At 46.9% G+C, this 22,587-nt stretch overlaps 1 protein-coding gene across 2 annotated transcripts in view; it reads right to left on the reverse strand.

The window, feature by feature from the left end:
* The window catches only part of ZNF385D (zinc finger protein 385D), a 485,067-nt gene that overhangs the window by 331,737 nt on the left and 130,743 nt on the right, over positions 1 to 22,587 (reverse strand). For both annotated transcript variants that reach the window (XM_085630469.1, XM_085630470.1), the window contains exon 2: positions 7,080 to 7,231. In XM_085630469.1, the coding sequence (XP_085486595.1) occupies positions 7,080 to 7,231 (152 nt within the window). The remainder of the gene's footprint in view (positions 1 to 7,079; positions 7,232 to 22,587) is intronic.

A 22,587-nucleotide genomic window follows, 5' to 3' on the forward strand; every position in this document is an offset into this window, starting at 1 on the left:
CAGACTAAATAGCCGTATCCCTAGGAAAAGTTCAACATACTTGGATAAAAGACCATTTTGCATCTTTTTTTGTAATTTCGCACCACCGCTGGGGGTTGCCTAAGGCTGCTGTCTAACCTCACTCTATACAAGTGCTGGGCCTGCAGCAGTGCCTAGTTTGTAAAATAAAGTACATCCCGGGGCCCTCGTCGGGAGACCACTGCAGCTTGCCCTACCCATTGGCTGTGTCAGCGCTGCCACCGACAGTACCTGCACAACTTCGAACCATCACACTTCCACAGGTGTGACAATTCAGACTATTTGAGGCCCACAAAGCAACAAGAATGGCTTGGGTGGCAGCAGTCAGTTGGATTTAATACACATTGAGTTAATAAAGAGCTGTTGTTTTACTCATCTCTAAATTACACAAACAGCGCCACCATGTGGCAGCTGTTATAGGTGCTGGTGTTGACAATTAAGTGCTAGTGCCGAGCACCGGACACCACTGGCACAAATTAACCACTGGCCCTAAGACACATAGAGATGCACAGTGCTGGGGAACAGTCCTGGGGTCTTCAAACCCCCTGCACTGTGGTCCTAGGTGTCTGCGTTTCTGGCTTGGCGAGAGTTAACGCAGACTGATTTTCTTTTTTGTTGGCACTGCTTAGTATAGTTACTGCTGCATCAGCAAAGAAGAACTGGAACATTTGCCAGCTCTTAAATCTATCTACTACAGTGTCAAGTGCTAATGTTTTAAGAGTGAGGATGTGTAATCTAATACACATCTTGGAGAACACCCTTAACAGACAGCCGGCTGATGGACCACTGCGGAATTGCACTCAGAGAGATTGCTCGAAATCACTAGAACCCTCTAGGCCAATAATTAATGGACTCCTCCCCATAAAACAATCATGTTATTTCATGTCTACAGTCCTTGAAACAGCAGCTGAACCCATGCCCACTTTTATTTCTGCAGCAAATCTCCTCCAACAAGCAGGCCTTTTTGGCTGACTGAGCCAGACCACACCAAAATGATGTGCTTGCTCCTATCTTTATCGTCACTTATCTGAATTGATATATTTTATTAGCACTCCATAGAGACATTCCATAACTTACATCACTCCCACATGGGGCTAGCCAGCAGGTCTTAAATCTCTGCCTCCACACAACCACAGAAAACAACTCACCAATGAGAAGGGAGGGCAGTTGTATGGAACGCTATCACCTCCTAACCACATTAAGCACACGTTACCAAACCTCAATTTGGGTTTTGTACATACCATAAAAGTAATTTCACATTCGCAAATGTTCTGATTTTGCAAATTGGAGCCTTTACCACCATAAAATCCCTTCGTCCATCTGGACCCTAATTCTAAAGTAGGACACAACTGCAGAATTAATGCAGAAACTGTCTATCCAAAACCTTTATGGGAATTACATTTTGGGAATGGAAAAAACAGGCAACACATTTTCCATTGGAACTAGTTGTCAGTCACCGGCCCACAAAGAAGTCTCTCCATGAGCCCACCCACAACCGAAGAACCACGATCTGCAACCAACAAGAAGTGCTCAAAGAAAATGTAATTGGTGAAAGCTGCAATTGACATCGATGCAAAATGTGCCAAGTCTAAGCAGAAGCTTCCATATTGGATTGTACCAATTCCATATTATTATCCTGCATTGACACACACTCTCCTACCAGGTGCTATATCCTCTGACAGTTAAGTTAAGCATATTTGCAAGAAATAAATCCCTTCAAACACCAGAAGCCTACAGCAGCCTAAGGGGCTGATTTATATCTTGGTGGTATAGATACCCTGTTGCAACCAGGAGTGGTTGGAACTCGTGGAATTTGACTCAGTGAAATTCCGCGGAGTTACACTAAAACTCTGGGAGATTCTGTGGAGTTCCGCCAGCAGGCTGAAACAGGCACGTTGGGCTGTGCGCGTTGTGAAAAATCAGTGCAAATGGCTCCACGCGGTGCACGAGATGGCACAGCTGCTCGAGTTGATTTTGCTGCAGCTCGAGTAGACTAACCTATGCGAGTGGCAGCCCTCTGACTGAAACGGGCGTGACCACCCGCGAACACCCGAGTTAGAAAAATCTCACCAGATGTCCTCGTAGTGATTGGAAATTGCGCTATAGGACACCAAATCTGGCTCGCGCTGGCCAACTAACCATTTTGAACTCTTGCGCACAAAAAAATTACACCACGCGGTGACTGGCAGAATTTGTTCAGAACTCTGTGTTACAAGAGTAACGTGGAGCCGACAAAATTCGGCGGGCAGAACGGAATATTTCATCCACATCTAGTTGCAATTAGAGGGGATAGAAAAAAAACAATGGGGGAGGGGGCAGTCAGGGGAGGGAAATTACACAAAGGATTGGCTTCATTGGTCAGGTGAGGGGTGGAGGTTAGCAAAATGTATGTGTCAGAGGCGTGGGGACCAAAAGACTGCCAAAGGAGACTGGGACATTAATATATCAAAAGATTTGTGGTCTCCTGCAGTCATTTCCTCCTTGTTGTGTTTGTTTAGAGGTTCCTGGATGTGGGCTTTGCCTTCTCAAGATTCACACATGAATGCCGTCAGGGGAAAGGTAGAAATTGTGCCAGGGGCCAGCGCAGCAACACTGAGTCAATAAGAAGAAAATGACTTTGGGGCATATTACCAAGAACGGCGTTAAAATTATCGCCACTTTAGCGGCAGGAAACTGCCGCTAAAGCGGCGATAATGGGCTTGATAATATGCCCTTGAGAATTCCCATAGAAGCCCATGTTCTGGTGTCAACATGGGCTTCTATGGGAAATCTGTTTGTGCAAACACAAATTGCGATTCAGTAACATGGTGCCAAATTACAATTTTGTTTTTTTACATTCTAAAAGATAGTTTGAAAGTCGCAAGTCGGAGCCATTGCGACCATAACATCCCTTCCTACTTCTGACCCCTAATTCCCAAACTAGGACACAGCCTCAGAATGAATGCAGATCCTGTCTATGCTGACATTGTATGGGGAGCACAGTTTGGAGATGAGAAAAGCCAGGCACCTAGACGCAACGCATTTTCCAAAGGATAACTTCAATCAGCGCAGCGCGTTATTTGCTTTTGATCCATGTGTGATCTGGTGCACTGGTCAGCATCTTCTTCTGGTGACAAGCTGTGATGATGAATGTGAATGAAGTCCTTGTGTTCTCTCCTTTGCATTAGTACTCGCCCCGCCCATATGTCAGTATTGAAAGATGGAATGCACCCGCCAACAGTTCTTCCGATCAGATTATTGCTGAATATCAAACATCTCATTGATCAGCAGTAGGTGTATTAGTGAACATATTGATCAACACCAAACAATCTATTGAAGAAAACCAATAAAACTAATGCTATAAAACATCTGTCCATTTATCTGGGCATTCAGCCCCTTAGCATACCATAGGAAAGGACAGCATTATTGATATGCACCACCATTGACAAAGGGGACGTCAACAAACTACCTGACACATACAAACCAGGTAACTGACATCGACCAATCCGCATAGGAACAATCATCAAGCAATACATTTACAAACCCCACAAATCATTTTTATGACATCTACAAACCATTGATTTAAACCAAGAAGCTAAATGCACCAATATTCATTTTTCCAGCGACACAGCCTAATGGCTTCTATAGAAATGGATCCCACAGCCAGTAGCGGCTCTTCTGCTAAGGGGGAGGAACGTCGCCCCACTGCTTTGCAGCAGTGAAATAAAGGAAAAATAAAGTAGGTTATTGTCATTTTCTTTTTTCCAGCTCCGTCAGCTTTGCGAGTGTGGCGGGGCTGCTCTGATGACAGAGGAGCAGGGGAGGAGTGGTGGCACACTGTAAGTGCGCATGACTGTTTGGCCAGCCGTCTGGGGCCGGCCAAACTGTCATGCGCACTTTGCATGTACTCCACTGAGGCTGCATTATAGCCTGGGTGGAGAACATGCCCAGGCTCCCAGAGCCTGTCTGATTGCCGAACCACGGTGCTCAGACAAATCACAATGCTGCATTGCAGTGTTGTGATTGGCTTAGGGGAGCCTGGGTGCTTCCTGTTCCGTTCTGGCTGGGAGAGACGACGGAGGAACGACAGAGGAGAGAAGCAGCGAGGAGGTAAGTTTGTTCTTTTCTTTTTTTACACTCTCTCCCTCATCACCCTGCCTCACAACCCCCAATCTGTGCTGGCCGCCACTGCCCACAGCATTGGGCAGCATACACAGAACAATGCAGCTTGCCTCAAATTTCGTCTAAAGGGTCAAAACATATAATTCTGTCCCTGAAATCCTCGTACTTTCTGACAATGAGTCCGTGTATTGGCTATATAGAGGTCACCTGGCCCATAAAGCATTTTTTTGTTGTGAGCTCAACATCCTCAACAGCAAACAAGACATATAAAGTTGGCCCCAATACCTGTTGGCCATTACCAACAGGTCACACAGGTCTTGGTGTAGATACCTTCATGTTGTGGGCTACTAACACTCCATCACCGTTCTGGCCTTAAGTTCAAGAAAGCCCTGAAGAGGCATGTGCTCTGCCTAGCACACCCATCCCATGAACAAGATGGCGCTAAGGATGATGCAGGGGCCACTTGTTCACAGGGTGTGTCCCAGGCTCAATCCAGAGCTGCTGAGCCTGGACTTTAGTCTCCTGCGAGCAGCACCATCAGTAGATGAGCTGATTACAGTGCAGAGCAAACCCCAGATGGAGATAAGGTTAATATCACCCAGGAGCTCGTTTCAATGCTTAATCTAATCCATCTATTTGTCAACCCATCTGTCCACCCACCTATCCATCTACACAAACGTCTAGATACCTGTCTGTCTGTCTAGGAGCTCCATTTCGGGTCTCCCCGTTTGCTCATCACATAGTTTTCAAAGCGCCATCTCAAGTTTCCATCTTGTACCAAACTCCTCCCCCATCATATCACAGTATATGCAGGTACCAGCGCCCCCTACAGACCGGGCCCCTGCAGGCTAAGGGGTGCTGACGAGGCGATCACAGCATCCCTTGTTAGATCCCCTCGTTCTGTGGAACCTCTATTTATTGACGAGGACAAAGCAGACGACCCTCACAAATAACAAGAGAAGAGAAGTTCGTCAAATAGAAACACAGGTGTCCAAAAAAAGGCATCGTCTTTTATTCATTTGTGCCGCTTGTACAAAAGGTTTTCAGTTTTTACTCGATGTTTTCCCTTAGAAACCTGAAAGGAATAATTTGAAATTTTCTTTTTTTTTTTACTCGGACTATATTTGTTTCTCAATGTTTACTTGGCGCCATGTGTGCGTCCTCTCTCTAGGGGCCTCATGTAGGTAGCCAAATACCGGTCGGTAACGGCCGATTTTCGGTAATTATACCGTTACCGACCGGTATTTTGGCCATTGGTATGTAGGGGTACAAATTTTGCTTTCGGAATTTACCGAATCGGTAAAATTACCGATTCGGTAAAAATACCGAATCGGTAATGTTACCGAATCGGTAACTTTACCGAATCGGTAATTTTACCGATTCGGTAAATTCCGCAAGCAAAATCGAGATGTAGGGGGAGTGTGTGTGTGTGTTTAAGAGTCGGTATTTACCACCAACTTATAGTTGGTGGTAAATAATGAATGTATGTGTAAATGCATTTTTACGCGCGTAGCAGTGTGCAATGTGACATACATACATGCCCTTAGGGCATGTATGTGTGCCACATGTGCACACATGGCCGAATCAGGGGTGCAACAGGGTGTCAATGTGACACCCTGCCACCCTTGTATGTGTTCCCCCCATTACCGAATCGGTATTTACCGATTCGGTAATGAGGCATACCTTCCCCTCAATGGGAAGGTATGCCTCATTACCGAATCGGTAAATACCGATTCGGTAATTACCGACTAGTAACGATTCGGTAAAAAATACCGACTCATTACCTACATACCAGTTACCACTTCTAAAATACCGATTCGGTATCGTTCGGTATTTTAGAAGTGGTAACTGGTATGCTACCTACATGAGGCCCTAGATGTACAGGTCATTAATAGCTGCGCTTTCAGTAGTCATCGAGGTGCGCCGTCTAAACATGAAGCCACAAGGACCACCTCTTCTCTGAAGGCTGCAGAGAAGCAGAACTGGCAAGTAAATTTTGCTGAAAATTGACAGATTGCGCGAGCAGGATGGTAAACTTTTGGGTATGAGTGTGGAGAATTATAGATCCGCCCATGTAACTTAATAAAATGCTTCCTTTTGCAAATTCATTAAATCTCATTATTTCCAGTTGTTTGTAGAGAAATTCTCCCATTTCAGCAAGACAATTCTTACAAAAATTCAATTTACAAGATTCTTCCTCTAGAAAATAAGTTAAAAAATGAATAAAGATATTTTAATTATTTTGTTGAAAATGAATGTGTAAGAAGCTATTTTCTGAGTAGTCACCCTCTGGAGGTGCTTAATTATGAGTTCGTGGAGTGGAATTCCCGTGTGGAATTCTGCACCCACTGATCACAAAGGACCCGGATGTTCTGAATGTGGGACCTGTGAACCTGATTGTAGCTCCTGGTAAAATCACATGATGACTCTGGTGCAATAGTGGCTAAGCCCCGCCCCTAGGTCCCTGCCCTCATTTTCCTCTAACGAGGGGGAGGGGATGCAGTAAGCCCCACTAAGAGGACTTTTCTTGCCTTTCCCTCCCCTATCCTAACAGCCCTCATGCCTTCTCAGCAAGGAAGCCACTGCCCCCATTAGCCACATGCTCACAGCAGGTGGTAATTGGGAGAATTAAAACCTTGGAAAAGAGAATACTGTGCAGAATACCTAACTCTGGGTGTGTGCAGGTATTCCTCATTTTGAGGTAAAAACACGCCCCAGATGATGTGCTACCGTTTTGCAAACGGACAATCCAATTTTCATGTTGCGATGGTTGGACCGTAGAATCGAGACATGTTAGCCCTCACCAGGGATGCTTGACAGAGCATCAAATGATGCCCAGGACATCTTTAAGGGATTCTGAGCACTTTAAATGAAGGCTTCAAAAACTTTGAACATGATGGCATCGTAACACAATAGGAAAGTGCTGATGGCGGATCACCCGACCATCCCTCCAGACTCACCACGTTGAAGTTTGGGAAGAGGTTGATTGCCGCAGCCGCTGCCGCTGAATCCAGGGCAAAGGGGAAGAAGGACTTGAAATCCAATGATGGTTGCAACGTAGGGATTGGAGATCGTACCAAGGCAGGAAGAGCCGGGCTCTGACATGTACCACCTGCAACGTAAGAGAAGGAGGAGGGTTTAGTAATTTCATACATTAGCAAAATACTGACTTAAGGTGCTATGCATATTGCATAGGTCAAGCATATCATATCGGGCTCCATTAGACTGGAGCCAAGCTTGATTTCAGGATGTCCACAAAGGATAATATTGCATACAACTAACTGAAATAGAGCTCATTAGAAAAATCCCTCTCATCAGGCATGGCACCGGCCATTGCGGTCATATGTTGAAGCACTGACATAGCTCAGGTTGCTTCTAAATACCAGGTATGCCATATATGTTATAGATGACACGCAAGTCATATGTCAAACGAAGTTATACAGGTTTTTGATGCTGGAAACACACACCTGAGAAGGGTCCATGACACCCTACATGCTATCTGTGTCAGTTAACCATAACTGTCAGAGATTGTAAAACTAACATCCATGTAATGTATGCGGGAGCCTGACTGCCGCATATGTTTATGCTGCCCTATGCGGCGGAGGCGACCATTCCAAAATAGAGAGCTATAGATTGGGTGACCGGGTTTCTTACAGTATTCGGGAGATGTAAATGAATCGTCTGAATGAGCCACACATATCGAATAGTAATAGTGAACCCGCCATTGCAGACTGCGTGCGCTAAATGAACACCAAAGGGACTTGTTATGTAATGTTACGTGTGTTTTCATGGCGCTTCCCAGGATGGGCGATTTGTTGCTACATTGAAAAGACGGCCCACTGGCAACAAAATGGCGGATGTTCACTTTTCGTGTAAGGACTAGAGCCAAGTTCAAGAAATCTTCCAGCCTTTGAGGTGCTTCTCTTTATTGTGAATGGTGATGAGAAGGAAGTTCCAGGGCGAGGACGCCTTGAACTGAAAAGGTCCAGTTTCCATGAACTTTTCAGACTTTGGTACCGCTAGGCGCTATTGTTTTATATCTGAGATTAAAATCATTGTATTTTTCTAATAAATGGCATTGCGATGTTTTATTATTACACCTATTGCAATGCTTTGCAGCTGATGCCCTGCTTTATTCGGACTACTCAAGATATTTTTTTTATTTTATTTTTTTATTTTTTTTGGACTGTACAATCAGGGTGGCATACACAGCTGCACGCCTACAACCCTGAGGCCGGCTGCTTTGGCACTGATAATCACTACGCATCTCAGCTTATCCCACATCCCGGAGGCCGGGCATCGCTGTAATCAAAAGAGGCGACTTGACATAACTATCAAGGGTTGCAGCTCTGCATGTCATTTCTTATAGTCTTTCCCCCATAACGGGGGGGAACAGAGTTTTCTTCTGGAAACTTTACCCACCTTAAAATCAACGCCCTCCCCACCCCCTACCCATTACTGTTGAGGCGTCCTGTCAGCTGCCCACAAAGGTGCATCGTCGTGCTCAGTACCCAACCATGGCATTTCCTCTCAATAATCTACCATACCTGACTTCTGTACCAGACAGGCAAACAACAGCAAATGACCCTTTGTGCCCTCCCGCCCTCCTTGGACACCCTAGAATGCAAGCACCCCTCTGCGCGACCTTACTCACAGCTCCACTGTCTGTCATATACCACTCTTCAGCGTGCACCGGCGCCGATCGGCTCCGGGGCCACCACATCATCCTCACCCGTACTGGGCCTCGCACCTACCCCCCCCCCCCGCTCCTGAGGTAATCAGCATACAATCCCCAGAAGTTCTTAGGTCTGCTTCGCGGGGGGAGCAGTTCACTAAACGTCTCGACTACTCAAGATATTTATAGGCATGAAATACATCTTATAAAATTACACATAAAAAAAAATTCCAACAGGAAATCACTAACAATCATTATAATTGTATTTATATTGCACTTTCTATCCCTGATGAGGGGTTGAAGCACTTTACAGCCAGTAGCACGCTAGTCTGGAACCCAAAATTAACGGTTCATCTAGTAGTAATTGCGATTAGTCGTTTGCTCTCCAGAAAAAAATGCATGGATTTACTCCAGTTACTTAGTGCGAGATTATATTAAAGTTAGGTTTGATCATTAGTGGGTGCTAAGTGGTTCGGGTGAACGGTCGGTGAGATGGATAGGCTGGTGGAGATTAGGGAATGTTAAATTATAGGGAAAGGAATTTAAAAAGGAGAAGTTCTGATCTATGGAATGAGGTGTCGGCCAATTGCAGAATTACAATAAGAAGGCCTAAGGCAGACGGGCATGAGACTGAGAGGAGCCTATAGTCATAAATAGAAGGATTGCGAAGGATGGAAAGTGAGAAGAGGGTCACTCTGGAAAAAGAAAGAAGGAAAATCAAGCGTACGGAGGTCCAGGCCAAGATTTTCACACAGTGCTTTAAAAAAGATTTGAAGTTTAATTGTTCTACAGAATATGAACAACATTTAAAACATGAATTTACCTTTTCCCATTTATTTTAACGTTCCAACATTCTCCTCTTTCTTTAAGATTCTCGAGTACTACTTTATCGCTAGCAGCTAAGTATACTTATCAGTTTTATTAATACTACTAGCCAGCTAAATCAGTCAAACTAATTCAGCAGGATTGAGTGATTAGAACTTTGGGGCACTCTCCACAAATCATCCCAGTTCATTTGGAGTTCATGGAGAATGGTGGAGAGGAGGGGCTCCAAGGGAAGCACTGCAGGGGAGGGCAGACCCTACCAGCGCAGGTATTTCTATTGCAGTGGCCTATTGTTCAGGTCAGGCATCCACAGGAAAGTTCTGCTTTTGTTTTTACTTAAATTGGCTCTAACTGGACCTCATCTCCATAAATACAATAAAAAGAGTTGAGGCCTGATTTAGATTTCGGCGGATCTGTTACTCCATCACAATGGAGATGGATGTCCTGTCAGTTGAAATATAAATCCCATAGGAAATTATGAGATTTATATTTCAGTGGACAGGATATCCATCACCACTGTGATGGAGAAAACAGTCCGCCGAAATCTACATCAGGCCCTTAGCGTCCTACTCACATTTTGTAGTACATTTAGGAGTCTTTCAGTAGTACTAGTCTGCAATACGAAATGCTATTCACAAACCTATGTACGGTAGTCTTCCCCTCTGTTATCTTTTCTGTGCGGGGATCTCCGCCCCAACTGTGGAGGTCACTGCAGATATATGCCTACATTTTTGTAGTAAATGTTGGACAGGCAGAGGGGACTGGAGAATGAGGAATGTGTTGTAATGTTACTTATCTTATGCTCCTTTCCCTGTTTACATGATTCTTTGATGACACCCATGGGTTCTAGAATATGACTCCTGCTCTGACTGAATGTTGATATTCAGAGAGGAGATTGGAGAAATACACTTGAGGCAGTTGGGTGGATGAGCTGTTGTACCTGTAACCTCAAATAAATTATCAGAAGAAATCTTCCCTACTGTCTGTCATCTATTTGAAGCATTCACCTTTTAACAGAATGCTTACTACAAAGTAGGGTTTATGGAGGAGTAAAAAGGAGATAAGAGAGGGCCAAACATCCACCCGCAAAAGTGTAAGCCCATTGCTAATCACAAGCTGCACATCTGTAGTTACTACAACCAAAAAGAACAGAATGGAGTCATAAATGTACTCGAGCTAACATCTGGAGTAAGTCTAGTACCACACACAGGCTACCAATGGTACTGCAACACACTCCCGTAGAAAATAATGTAGACTAAAATAGAATCCCGTAGGAAATAATGTTAAAATGAATTAATTTGTTTCATCTTTAAAAGTATATATAAATGTACATTAATGTTAACAAGGTATATAGAAATAAAAACAATGTTTTATTATAATATATTTTAATAACACTAATTTAAAAATAAATGTAACTTAAATGAATTTAAAAACAATTACGTTAATATAAATTATTCTGCACATAACTTGTAGTAATTATGAATAAATTATAAATATTTTATTTCTGATGGCGATATTGTTTTAAATCTTCAAAAAAAATTAATTTAAATTAATATATTTAGATTAATTAAATATTAAATTCTCAGTTCAAAATAAATTAATAGCGCTCTAGCGTGTTTTTCTACTTTATTTCATTTTTAAAATATATATAATATTAAATTACATTAATATTCTCCGTTAAAAAAAACTATTTTACTAAAAAATGTAAAGTTAAGAAAACTTTTTTTTTTTAAATGTCTTATGTTTTACCATGGTGAGATTTCTGGCCTGGTGCTGGAGACCTCTGCCCATGTGTGAAAAGTCACTAGTAGTAACTTTTACATTTATAAATGTGGCTCAATCTCCTTTTCAGGGGGGTAGAGACATGTAAGTTTACACATTGAGGTAAATATTTACACCCAAGAATGGTGAGTAGCCAAAAGTACTACATTTACTACAAAGTTTTAGAGTAAATTTACACATATAGATTTACTTAGGTATAAATTTAGGTTTGTAAATATACTTCTATGGTTTGCCTTGTTGGATGAGGCAGACTTTGGTCTATGCACAATAAAAAGTCCACTATCTGCTTTGTGATCCCTTTATTTTTATTGTTCCGATGATGTAACCTTTCTAACTCAAAATATTAACCTAACAAAAAGGTAGATTGTGAAGTAATGTATTAACTGCATGTCTGCTTAGTCCGATAGCCTTCTGAGGGTGATACAATAAGTACCATTGAGTTGGGTCACTACTCTGCAAACATCCCATCATTTCAACATCAGTGCCACTCCATTGGTCCATATGAGTTTTACAGAAAATATGAATGAAGGGCTGCGTGCTGTTATTTTAATTCAGATGAAAGCGTACAAAAGGTGTATCCAGTGGTTACGCAGCGTCTCTCTTGTCTCTTGTGGTATGTTATGTTGGTGGCTGGTAAAGTGCTAAAGGCAGCCGTGAGCCATCTTCAAAGTGCTTGGCAGGAGACAGGAGAGCTTGAAAGGTCTAGAAGGGACAGCCTTGTGATTCTAATGCTAAGCAACTTCACCTTTTGTGCCAGACAAACCTCTCACTAGCCCCCCACACAGATCACTTGTTCTTCAAAATGCCAGGCCAGACACACTGGGCATGTTGGCGGTCAGTAGAAAAGCAAACCGGTACCTTCAAGACTGAATATAACCAAAAACATTTCGTGGGCACATTTTCGACCTGGACAGTACATTATTTCCGGGTGACGACCCACATTGCGCAAGGTGAAACCCTACAGACATTATTATTTTTTCCTTTTGTTTAGACCAACATTAACCTATCCCAAGAGCCAGAACTAACCAGGCCAGTGGCAAAGACTTGGGAAGGGAGAGTAGATGTACATTTTCTATGAGCCTAGTCTCGCGGGGTGGTAGTGACGGATAAGATGGGCTGTGCTCGGCGGATGCTGTATCCTACCAGCATTTCGACTGGTTAGTTGGTGTAACTAAGCCCGGGTAAAAATCCGCAAAGCAATAGTGCGAAAAGGCTCCCGACGAGCTGGTTTGTTCAGTTTGTTAATGTTGCTGCCGCGCTTCTGATAGGATATTTACTTGAATTAGATCGTTTTTATGTGACATGGTGTAATGACGTATTCTCTGACATTGTGCGTAACAATTGTGCCGAGAAATGCTATAAATGATGCAACATTATTCCAGCATAAAGGGAATTCCCGAAGGATTTAGGGGCATATTATCAAGCCAGGCGATAAAATTATTGGCGCTTTAGTGGCAGAAAACTGCCGCTAAAATGGCGATAATGGGCTTGATAATATGCTCTATGGAATTCCAATTGAAGCCCATGTAAGATGTCCTTCACATCTAACATGGGCTTCAATTGGAATTCCATAGAGCATATTATCAAGCCCATTATCGCTGTTTTAGCTGCAGTTTTCTGCCGCTAAAGCGCCAATAATTTTATCGCCTGTCTTGATAATATGCCCCTTAGTGCTTCGTTGCCAAGAGGGAGAAGTGCCAGCGTAAAGTCCCATTTGCACCGGTGAAATCTGTCATCCAAAAATGTTGGCGCAAAATTGCACGGGCTTTAAATAAATCAATTTACATAATGGAGCTCTGGGTGGACTCTCAGCTGACCTGTGGCTGGCAGATTTGCTTCCGGCTCATAGGGCCATAATCTCGTTTTGGCCTAAAAAGGACAGAGCGAGTTTGTGGGCAGTTCAACGACTGGACAGGGTGGAGCCTAGAATGTTCACAAACACTGATCATTCCAGCGTAAAGAGTGAATTAAGCAAACTGTCCCTTTAAATTGCTTTTGATTTTCGAGTTTCCCAAGCATGGACATTAATAATTATTTTCACCTCCTTTGATTTAATGCATGGGTTGAATATAAAAACTGCATACGGGGAACGTCCTAAACCCTGCCAGCAGCGCCGATAACGGTACAGGTCGCATAGAGTTCACATTTCAAGGCTGAAAATGAATGAGCCGTTCTCCCCCTTATCAGCAAGTTTGCTGTTCCGTGGGAGCCCGTCTGGCACTTCAGAAAGCCCCACAATTAGTCACCATTCCGGGCACGGCGTTCCCTGAAGCCAGGAACCTGCTTAGATAATCGAGGTATCCGTAACAAACGAGCCGGGGTTTAAGGTTCAGACTTTTTTTGGCTTTTACCCCAAACACTGTGATGGTGATGGACACTGCATTCAAAGCTTCAAGTCTGAGCAGTCAGAAGGGGCATTTCCTGCCATCTCTATCTGGGCAACAGAGCCTAGAACTTCTCGCTCTGACAGGGAGGCCCTGCCTTGGAAGCACCGGAAATGCTCAGTCTGACTTCCGCAAATATTTGACAAATAAAAAAGAAACATAATTCCAGCAATATACATGGTCTTCATAATAACAGCCCAAGGCAGCCACGAGAATTTAAGCCACCTTGGTCAAAGACATATCACGCGATAGTCAAAGACATATCAAACATTTAGTCAAGGATATATCATGCGACTAGTCAAAGACATATCACGCGATTAGTCAAAGACATATAGCTAGATTAGACAAAGACATATCATTAGTAGCGGCTCCTCGAGGGAGTGCTGCGGGGCGGGGCAGGGTAGGGGCAGAGTGGGGGGTAGTAAACTCCGGCATACGGCCGAACGGAGATGAGTAAAGAAATAAATGAATAAAACAAATGACATTGCGCACGCTGCATCGCCATTTGGCATTTCAGCATGCGCAGTGCTTTAAATGGGAAAAAATAAGTGCAGGTACTCATTAAAATGAGCCAGAGGTGTAGTGAGTGGGCGGGGCCAGGGACGGGGCTAAGGGCAAGACATGATGATACTTAACGACTTCTATAATAGTTGCAGCACACACCAAAACACGATAAATGTGTGTATATAAACAACTCATTACACAAAATGAAAGAGAAATGCGATAGTATGTTAACATTTCCTTTTTTTGCAATAGTTGCACCTTCTTAATGCCATACTGTTAATTGCTGTTGTTTGGCACAATACTATATATTTTTGAGCACGTGAGTAGAGAGAAACTGAAAATACCCCCACTTCGAACCAAAGCTCTTATGGCACCAAGCAAATGAAGCAAATCATCATGACCCTCCCCAGAAGATATCTCTTGTCTCTTCCATCGATCTATCCTTTCATCCTACCATTTACCTGCTGATGTCCACCATTTACGCTTTACATTCTGTTGTCTATTCGGTTTTTCATCCATCATTCAGTTTTTCACCATTCCGTCTGTCCACCCTTCATATCCAAACCTATCCATCCATCTTTAAACCTATCCATTCAACCTTTCACTCATCCATCTCTTTATCCACCCTTTCACTCATCCATCAATCCTTTCTCTCATCCATCCATCAACCCTTTCACTCCTTTATACCACCCACCCTTTCATTCCATCCACCCTTTCACTCAATCCCTCTTTCACCCATCCATCATCCACCTTTTCATCCATCCCCCTTTTATTCATCCATCCAATCTGTCACTTATCCACAAATCATCCACTCTTTTATCCAATCATCCACCCTCTTTCACTCATCCACCCATGCACTCATCCATCCATTCATCCATCTATACATCCGCCCTTGCTTACTCATCTATCCACTCACTCACTCACTCACTCACTCACCCACCAACCCTTCCTACTACGTTATTTATGAACCTTTGTCGCCGAGCAGACATGTATACACAAAGTGCCAACCATTTTCTTAATGGTGAGAGTGAAAACTGCCAGTAGAGAAAACTCTGAGCTCTCTCCAGCGGGAACAATCATCACATGACTTATCTGTGACTTAGCAAGTCTAACTGTGCTGAGAAAGTAAAGGGTGCTGCTTCGTAGTGTCACTGTCAATCGGGGATGTTAAACACTTTGCACTACTAATAAATCAGCAAAACTGCTAGTTTAGCCAAAACGTAGCGTGTTTTCAGCACAGACAGACAACTCTAGTGTGCCCATTTGCAAGGCCCTATGCCGTGCTGGGACCCCAATAATTTTCGTAGCAAACATTTTAAATGTCAGCAGCAGGAGATTATTAAATTAATATCTGATGTACCTCCATCTCTTTACAGCTGTCAGAACGATCCACCGAGAGGAGTTGCTGGCCTGGCAACGCGCGGATCTCTAGCTTGTCTCTTCTTTAGAGCGTCAGACAGCGAGCCCTGCTGCAGTGTCTCAGCCTGTGCCATCTGCTCCCACTATGAGACTCACGATGGCGTGGTGAGACTGGGGCAGAAGTTGGGCTCGGCTGGGCACAGCAATGGTACATTGTTGTATCGTGAATCGTGACGCGATACGCTTGGGCGTACGCGTCCGATCACGTGATTAAGAAATGATAATAAAGCAATGGGACGCACGCACGTACGCCAGTTAGGCGCCGGCGGCGGACCGAGTTACAATACATTTCCCTGACTCCTCGTACTTCTTTGCCCACGAGGCATCACCGGGTCAGGCAGAGTTTCCCCGTGTCACAGGACACCACAAAGCTGGCGACGAGGGTGGGATTGCCCTAGGTCGTGTCTTCAGCGTGGGTGTGGCGGCTGTGTGAGGCTTGTCCTCTGCAGCGCTCGTGACCTCTATCGGTGTCTGGTAGCAGTTTTGAGCCTTGGAGGGAGGCGCTGCTGGGGGGCTGTGGAGTCAAGCGTGTAGCCCAGGTCACTGGAGGTGATGGAACATTGAGCTCTGATGCCCCAGGGGGAAACCGGACACCTGTGCCTCGTGCAGGCCCTGCAGAGCACCGGAGAGAGCACGTGGGGAGCCATTCATACAGCAGCAGCCTGGCCCAGCCAACTGTGAGTACCTGGGAGGAGGTGCTAGAGGCCCCAAGGAGGTGGGAATTCACCTGCTCACGTGAGGGATACACACCCTGAAGCCGTGCCAGGTGGAGCACACTGGTGGACAAAGGGGGTGGACAAAGAAGGACCCCAGTGAGTGGCAGGTCTCGCCCGGCAAGAGCAATACGCGCGCAGAAGGGCAGGACGCCCTGGTTCTTCACAGGTCTCGCCTGGCAGGAGCAAACACGCGCTAGCCATGACAAATATACCCCCAATTGAACCATTCACAGTGGAGGGGTCACCGTCCGCAGTGGCGGCCAGATGGAAAGACTGGGAAGACAGGCTACGAATATTCTTTGAGGCCACTAAAGTCCACCGAGACCAGAAATGTGCCATGATCATTCACCTAGGAGGGAAAGACATTCACAATATCGTCAAGACGCTAGCGGAAGCCACGCCTAAAACGCACGTGACCCTAATAGCTGCCCTGAATGAACACTTCGAACCCATGGCTAACCGCGACTACGAGCGATTCATATTTCGACAAGCGCGCCAGCTGCCGGAAGAGTCGCTGGATAGGTTCCATGCCCGCCTCAAGAATCTAGCAGCCACGTGTGGTTTCAGAGACGAAACCGAAGAAATCAGAGGCCAAATCATCCAGGGCTGCGCGTCAGCCAAACTGAGAGAGCGGATACTGGAGGAATCAGGCAAGCCGCTGGCTGAAATATTGACAATGGGTCGCACCAAAGAGCTGTCGAAGGCGCGAGCGGCGCACATGGAGGCGGCGCTTCAAGCACCAGTGAAAGTGGAGCCAGTTAATGCGGTAACGGCCAGGCCCAAGCAGAAATGGGACAAGAAAGGGGCAAGATCCACCGCCACAGAACAGCCAAAGTCGTGCAGCTACTGCGGGGGACCGCCACATACTGCCGCAACAGAGTGTCCGGCGAGAGGGAAGAAATGCTCCGGGTGTGGGCGTTTCAATCACTTCGAAAAGGTGTGCCGGTCGAAGAAGTGGTACCGCAAGCCCCGCCCGGCGGTGAACGCGGTCAAAGAGGGAGAGTCGGCAGCTAGCGACATGGATGATGACGAAGAAGAGGAGAGGGTGGTGCACCGAATTCACATGATAGGCACCACCACGCGCAAGGCAAGGCGGCTGCCAAAGTGCAACGTCCGAGTAGGAGCGCAAGACATGACGGCAGTGGTGGATACGGGCGCCAGCATCAACATCATGGCCGCGGCGTTGTACAGCACGATGAGCCCGAAGCCGGCCCTGCGCCCGTCCACCATAACAGTGTTTGCATATGGCCAAGAAACGCCGCTGAACGTGCGGGGACGGTTCAGGACAGTCATATCACATGGAACTCAGTCTGTCACCACCAATATCTACGTGACTGAGGACGGCCAGGGCATGCTTCTGGGATGCCGAGCGGCAGAGGAGTTGGGAGTAGTGACCTTTGCGTTTGGGGTGCACTACGAGTCTATGCGAACTCTGCTGAGTGAGTTCGAAGAAGTGTTCCAGGGGATTGGCAAGTTTCGAGGGAAGGAAATCCACCTCCACATAGACCCGACAGTCCAACCGGTTGCCCTCCGACACCGGCGAATAGCATTCCACCTACGGCCGCTGGTGGAGGAAGAGCTCAAGAAACTCGAAGCGGCTGGAATAATCGAGAAGGTGTCAGGGCCCACGCCGTGGGTGTCCCCCATCGTGGTTGCCAGGAAACCCAAGCAGCCCGGCGCAGTCCGGATATGCGTCGACATGCGACTCCCCAACGTCGCAATCAAGAGGGAGCGACACATCACACCCACGATTGACGACCTGATCGGGGAGATGGCTGGTGCTCGGTGGTTTTCGAAACTGGACCTCCGGTCAGGATACCATCAACTGGTCCTAGACGAAGCATCCCGAAACATCACGACGTTCTCCACCCACGTGGGGCTCAGGCGGTACACTCGACTGAGTTTCGGAGTATCAAGCGCCGCCGAGGTGTTCCAGAACGTGATACAAGAGCTTATAGCCGGGATTCCAGGGGCGATCAACGTCAGTGACGACATTATGGTTCATGCTAAGACAGTCCAAGAACACAATGAGCGTTTGCTCCAAGTATTGCGCCGGATCCAGAAAGCTGGCCTGACACTACATCGAGAGAAGTGCGAGTTCCTGTGTGAGAGGCTGCAGTTCTTCGGGTACACGTTTTCCGCAGAAGGGGTGAACCCAGATCCCGAGAAGGTGAGGGACATCAAAGACGCCATCGCTCCCACCAATGTCACGGAGGTTCGAAGCTTTCTAGGGATGGTCAACTACTGCGGGAGATTCATCCAGGACTTGGCCAACCTGACAGCCCCCTTGAGAGAACTGACCAAGGACTCCACACCGTGGACATGGGGAAGCGAGCAGGCTCAAGCTTTCGAAACGATCAAGAAGTCATTGTCAGAAGCCACGACGCTCGCGTTCTTTGACCCCGCAAAATTAACCCTCATTGCTGTGGATGCTGGCCCAGTTGGACTGGGCGCCGTTCTTTTGCAAAGAAAAACACCCCAAGATGAGTGGAGCCCCGTAGCCTTCGCAAGTAGATCGTTAACAGAGACCGAGCAAAGGTACTCACAAATAGAGAAGGAAGCCATCGCCATTCATTGGGGCTGTCGGCACTTCCACCTGTACGTGTACGGGAAGCCGTTCGTGGTTGCCACCGACCACAAGCCGCTAGTATCACTGTTCTCCGGGACTTCAACGAAACCTCCACCACGAATTGAAAAGTGGATGCTGCAGTTGCAAAACTACAACTGCAAGATAGAGTACCAACCAGGATCCCGGAATCCTGCCGATTATCTATCGCGCCACCCCCGGAAAGCCACTCCCCAAGAGATGGAAGAGGCCGCCGACACCGAGGAGTATGTACGGTGTGTCACTGCGCGCTCGTGTCCCATACCCCTTTCCATGGTCAGCATTCAGCAAGCTACCAGCCAAGATGAGTGCCTGCAGCGGGCCAAGAGGGCCGTTCAACAGAACAACTGGCACCGAGCCCGGGAGGAGTGGAAAGGCTTGACAGCGACGGCGCAGCAAATCATGGACAGCCTCTACCATGTCCGGGATGAACTTACCGAGGATGCCACCGGATGTCTCCTGAGGGGGCATAGGCTAGTGATCCCGACATCACTCACCCAGCAAATGGTAGATCTAGCCCATGTGGGACATCAAGGCATTGTCAAAACAAAGTCCAGACTTCGCTCAAAAGTCTGGTTTCCCCTGATGGATGATCTCGTGGAGACCACGGTTCGAGCGTGCCACTCGTGTCAGGTCACGGGAGAAGCGCCGCGCCCCGCACCCATCGTCATGGAGCCGCGGCCGAGAGTTCCGTGGTCCCAGATTAGTGTGGATTTTGGCAGCCTGCCTGATGGGCGTCACACCCTCGTGGCAATCGACGACCACTCGAAGTACCCAGAAGTGGAAATCCTGTCGGCCCTGAGTGCCAGCGAGGTCATCCCCAAGTTTGAGAAAATCATGGCCACTCACGGGCTAGTGAAGGAGGTTCGGACAGACAATGGGTCACCGTTCCAGAGTCAGGACTTTGCCGCATATCTACAGGGCCTGGGGATCCGTCACAGGCGAGTAACGCCCCGATGGCCGCAAGCCAACGGGGAAGCCGAAAGGTTCATGAGAACCCTCAACAAGGTGATACGCATAGCGCACGACAAGTCTCAGTCCGTGGAACTGGCCATCTTCACGTTCCTTCGGAGCTATCGCCAGACACCCCACACCACCACGGGGGTCGCTCCAGCGCATCTGCTAATGGGAAGGGTAGTTACGGATACCATACCTCACCACCCGGAGTGGCACCCTGACACCCCAGAAGACAGCGCCATTGACGCCCGGAGACGCAGTGCACTCGCACGTACTGACACCCGGCGAAGAGCTGCAACCCCGAACATCCGTCCGGGAGACAGAGTGCTCATAAAGAACCGGACCCTCGGAAGCAAGTTTCGACTGAGGTTCGAAAATGAGCCGTGGACAGTGGAGACCGTCCGGGGAACTTGCATCACTGCCGCCCGAAGAGGGGAAAGGATCACCAGGAATGTTTCCCATTTCAAAAAGTACATTTCACCATCCCCTGTCGACTGTCGGGAGCGGGCTGCTCCCAGTAGCAATCCGGAAGGGGTGGAGACATTCATGGGTGGAGATACCCCCACCGGTGCAGCGCAGGGGCTGGCCCCGCTACAACCGGAGGCTACAGAAGTTCCCCAAGTTCACCGGCCATCAGAAAGGCCCAGCCTGGGCGGACATTCGGAAATCTGCAGTCCAAGTAACGGCGAGCCTAGTGGTGACCTGAGAAGAAATCCAGAGAGCGCCCCACATGTAGAGGCGCCAAGGTACCATCTCCGAAGTAATCCCGAGCCATCCTGCCGCCTGAAAGACTATTTCACGTAAGACTGTTCTAATTTAATTGTGTATCCTGAGCCTGAATAGGAAATGGGGAGTGCAGAGATCGGTGGGGCTAAAGTAGGATGGAAATAAAAAATGTTTTGGTTTTTTGTGTTGTTGGGGAGGGATGTTGTATCGTGAATCGTGACGCGATACGCTTGGGCGTACGCGTCCGATCACGTGATTAAGAAATGATAATAAAGCAATGGGACGCACGCACGTACGCCAGTTAGGCGCCGGCGGCGGACCGAGTTACAATACATTTCCCTGACTCCTCGTACTTCTTTGCCCACGAGGCATCACCGGGTCAGGCAGAGTTTCCCCGTGTCACAGGACACCACAGTACATCATGTGGAGGCCAGGAGGAGGTCAGCAGGTGATGGCTTCCTCTTTTAACTCCATGCAGCAGGGGAATTCCTGGGTGCCCTGGGGCCCGGCTGGCAGGCAGGAAATGCAACATCGTGCCACAGCATGGGCGAATGGGACATGGCTCCTCCGCAACGGTGTGTCCACGTGGGACCTTACATGACCCGGGGAACAGTAACAGCAAGCAGGGTTGGCGGTGCTAGTTTTGAGCTTCTTTGGCAGATAAGAAAGCCTTCTGTGCACAGACCGGGTAATTGAGGCTTTTGGCATTATGAACGTAGGTGCCTCAGTGCAGATAAGTTAGAGGAGCGCTCCAGTGGCCTCTTCGATCGCATTGTACTCTGGGCATTAACCCTTCGATCGAGAGAAGGTACGGGAAGTGTGAGAATCCGCCACCCTTGCCCCTGATAAAATGTCTATGTTTAACTATTGCCCTGCACAGGCTTTTCACTACCTGAAGTGCTGCGCTTTGACAATCACATGCGCACACCAGCAGGTAAAATGAATCTCGACCCTGCTCTCTCAAGCACAGCGTGATGGTGAGCACCGAACATTATTCAGATGAGCCCTGCTGAATAGCTCAGCTGGGGCTCAGGTCGAGGCTACAGAAGCGGCGCCTTGGCGGCCAGACACGTTTCACTCCTGCTCATTAGCACTCTCAGCCAGTGAGCCTACCCTGTCATGAGTACCGGTACTCTCGTCAGCAGAAGAGAAGTGCCGGTACTCAGAGTGATAAATTTAAGAAGTGCCGGTACTCAGTACCGGTGAGTACCGGCCCATTTAAAGCACTGAGCATGCGCAATGTAATTCGTTTTATTTCTTTATTTCTTTACTTACCTCCGTGAGGCCATATGCCAGAGTTTTCTAACCCCCCGCCTCCCCCTACCCCGCCCCGCCGGCCCGCTGCACTCCCTCGAGAAGCCGCTACTGCATATCATGCGATTAGTCAAAGACAAATCACACATTTAGTCAAAGACATATCACATGATTAGTCAAAGACATATCACACATTTAGTCAGAGACATATCACGTAATTAGTCAAAAACATATCAAGCGGTTAGTCTAAGACATATCACGTAACTAGTCAAAGGCATATCACACATTTAGTCAAATACATATCACGCGATTAGTCAAAGACATATCGCACACTCAGTCAGACATATCGGCAATCAGTCAAGACACATCGAGCGTTAGTCAAAGATATATTGCGTGATTAGTCAGACATATCACACTATTAGTCAAAGAGATATCACATGATTAGTTGAAGACATAGCTAGATTAGCCAAAAACATATCACGTGATTAGTCAAAGACATATCATGCGATTAGTCAAAGACATATCACGTGATTAGTCAAAGACATATCACGTGATTAGTCAAAGACATATCACGTGACTAGTTAAAGATTATCACGTGATCAGTGACATATCAAGCGATTA

This window comes from Triturus cristatus, chromosome 10 (genome assembly GCF_964204655.1).
Source record: "Triturus cristatus chromosome 10, aTriCri1.1, whole genome shotgun sequence".
Taxonomy (NCBI): Eukaryota; Metazoa; Chordata; class Amphibia; order Caudata; family Salamandridae; genus Triturus; species Triturus cristatus.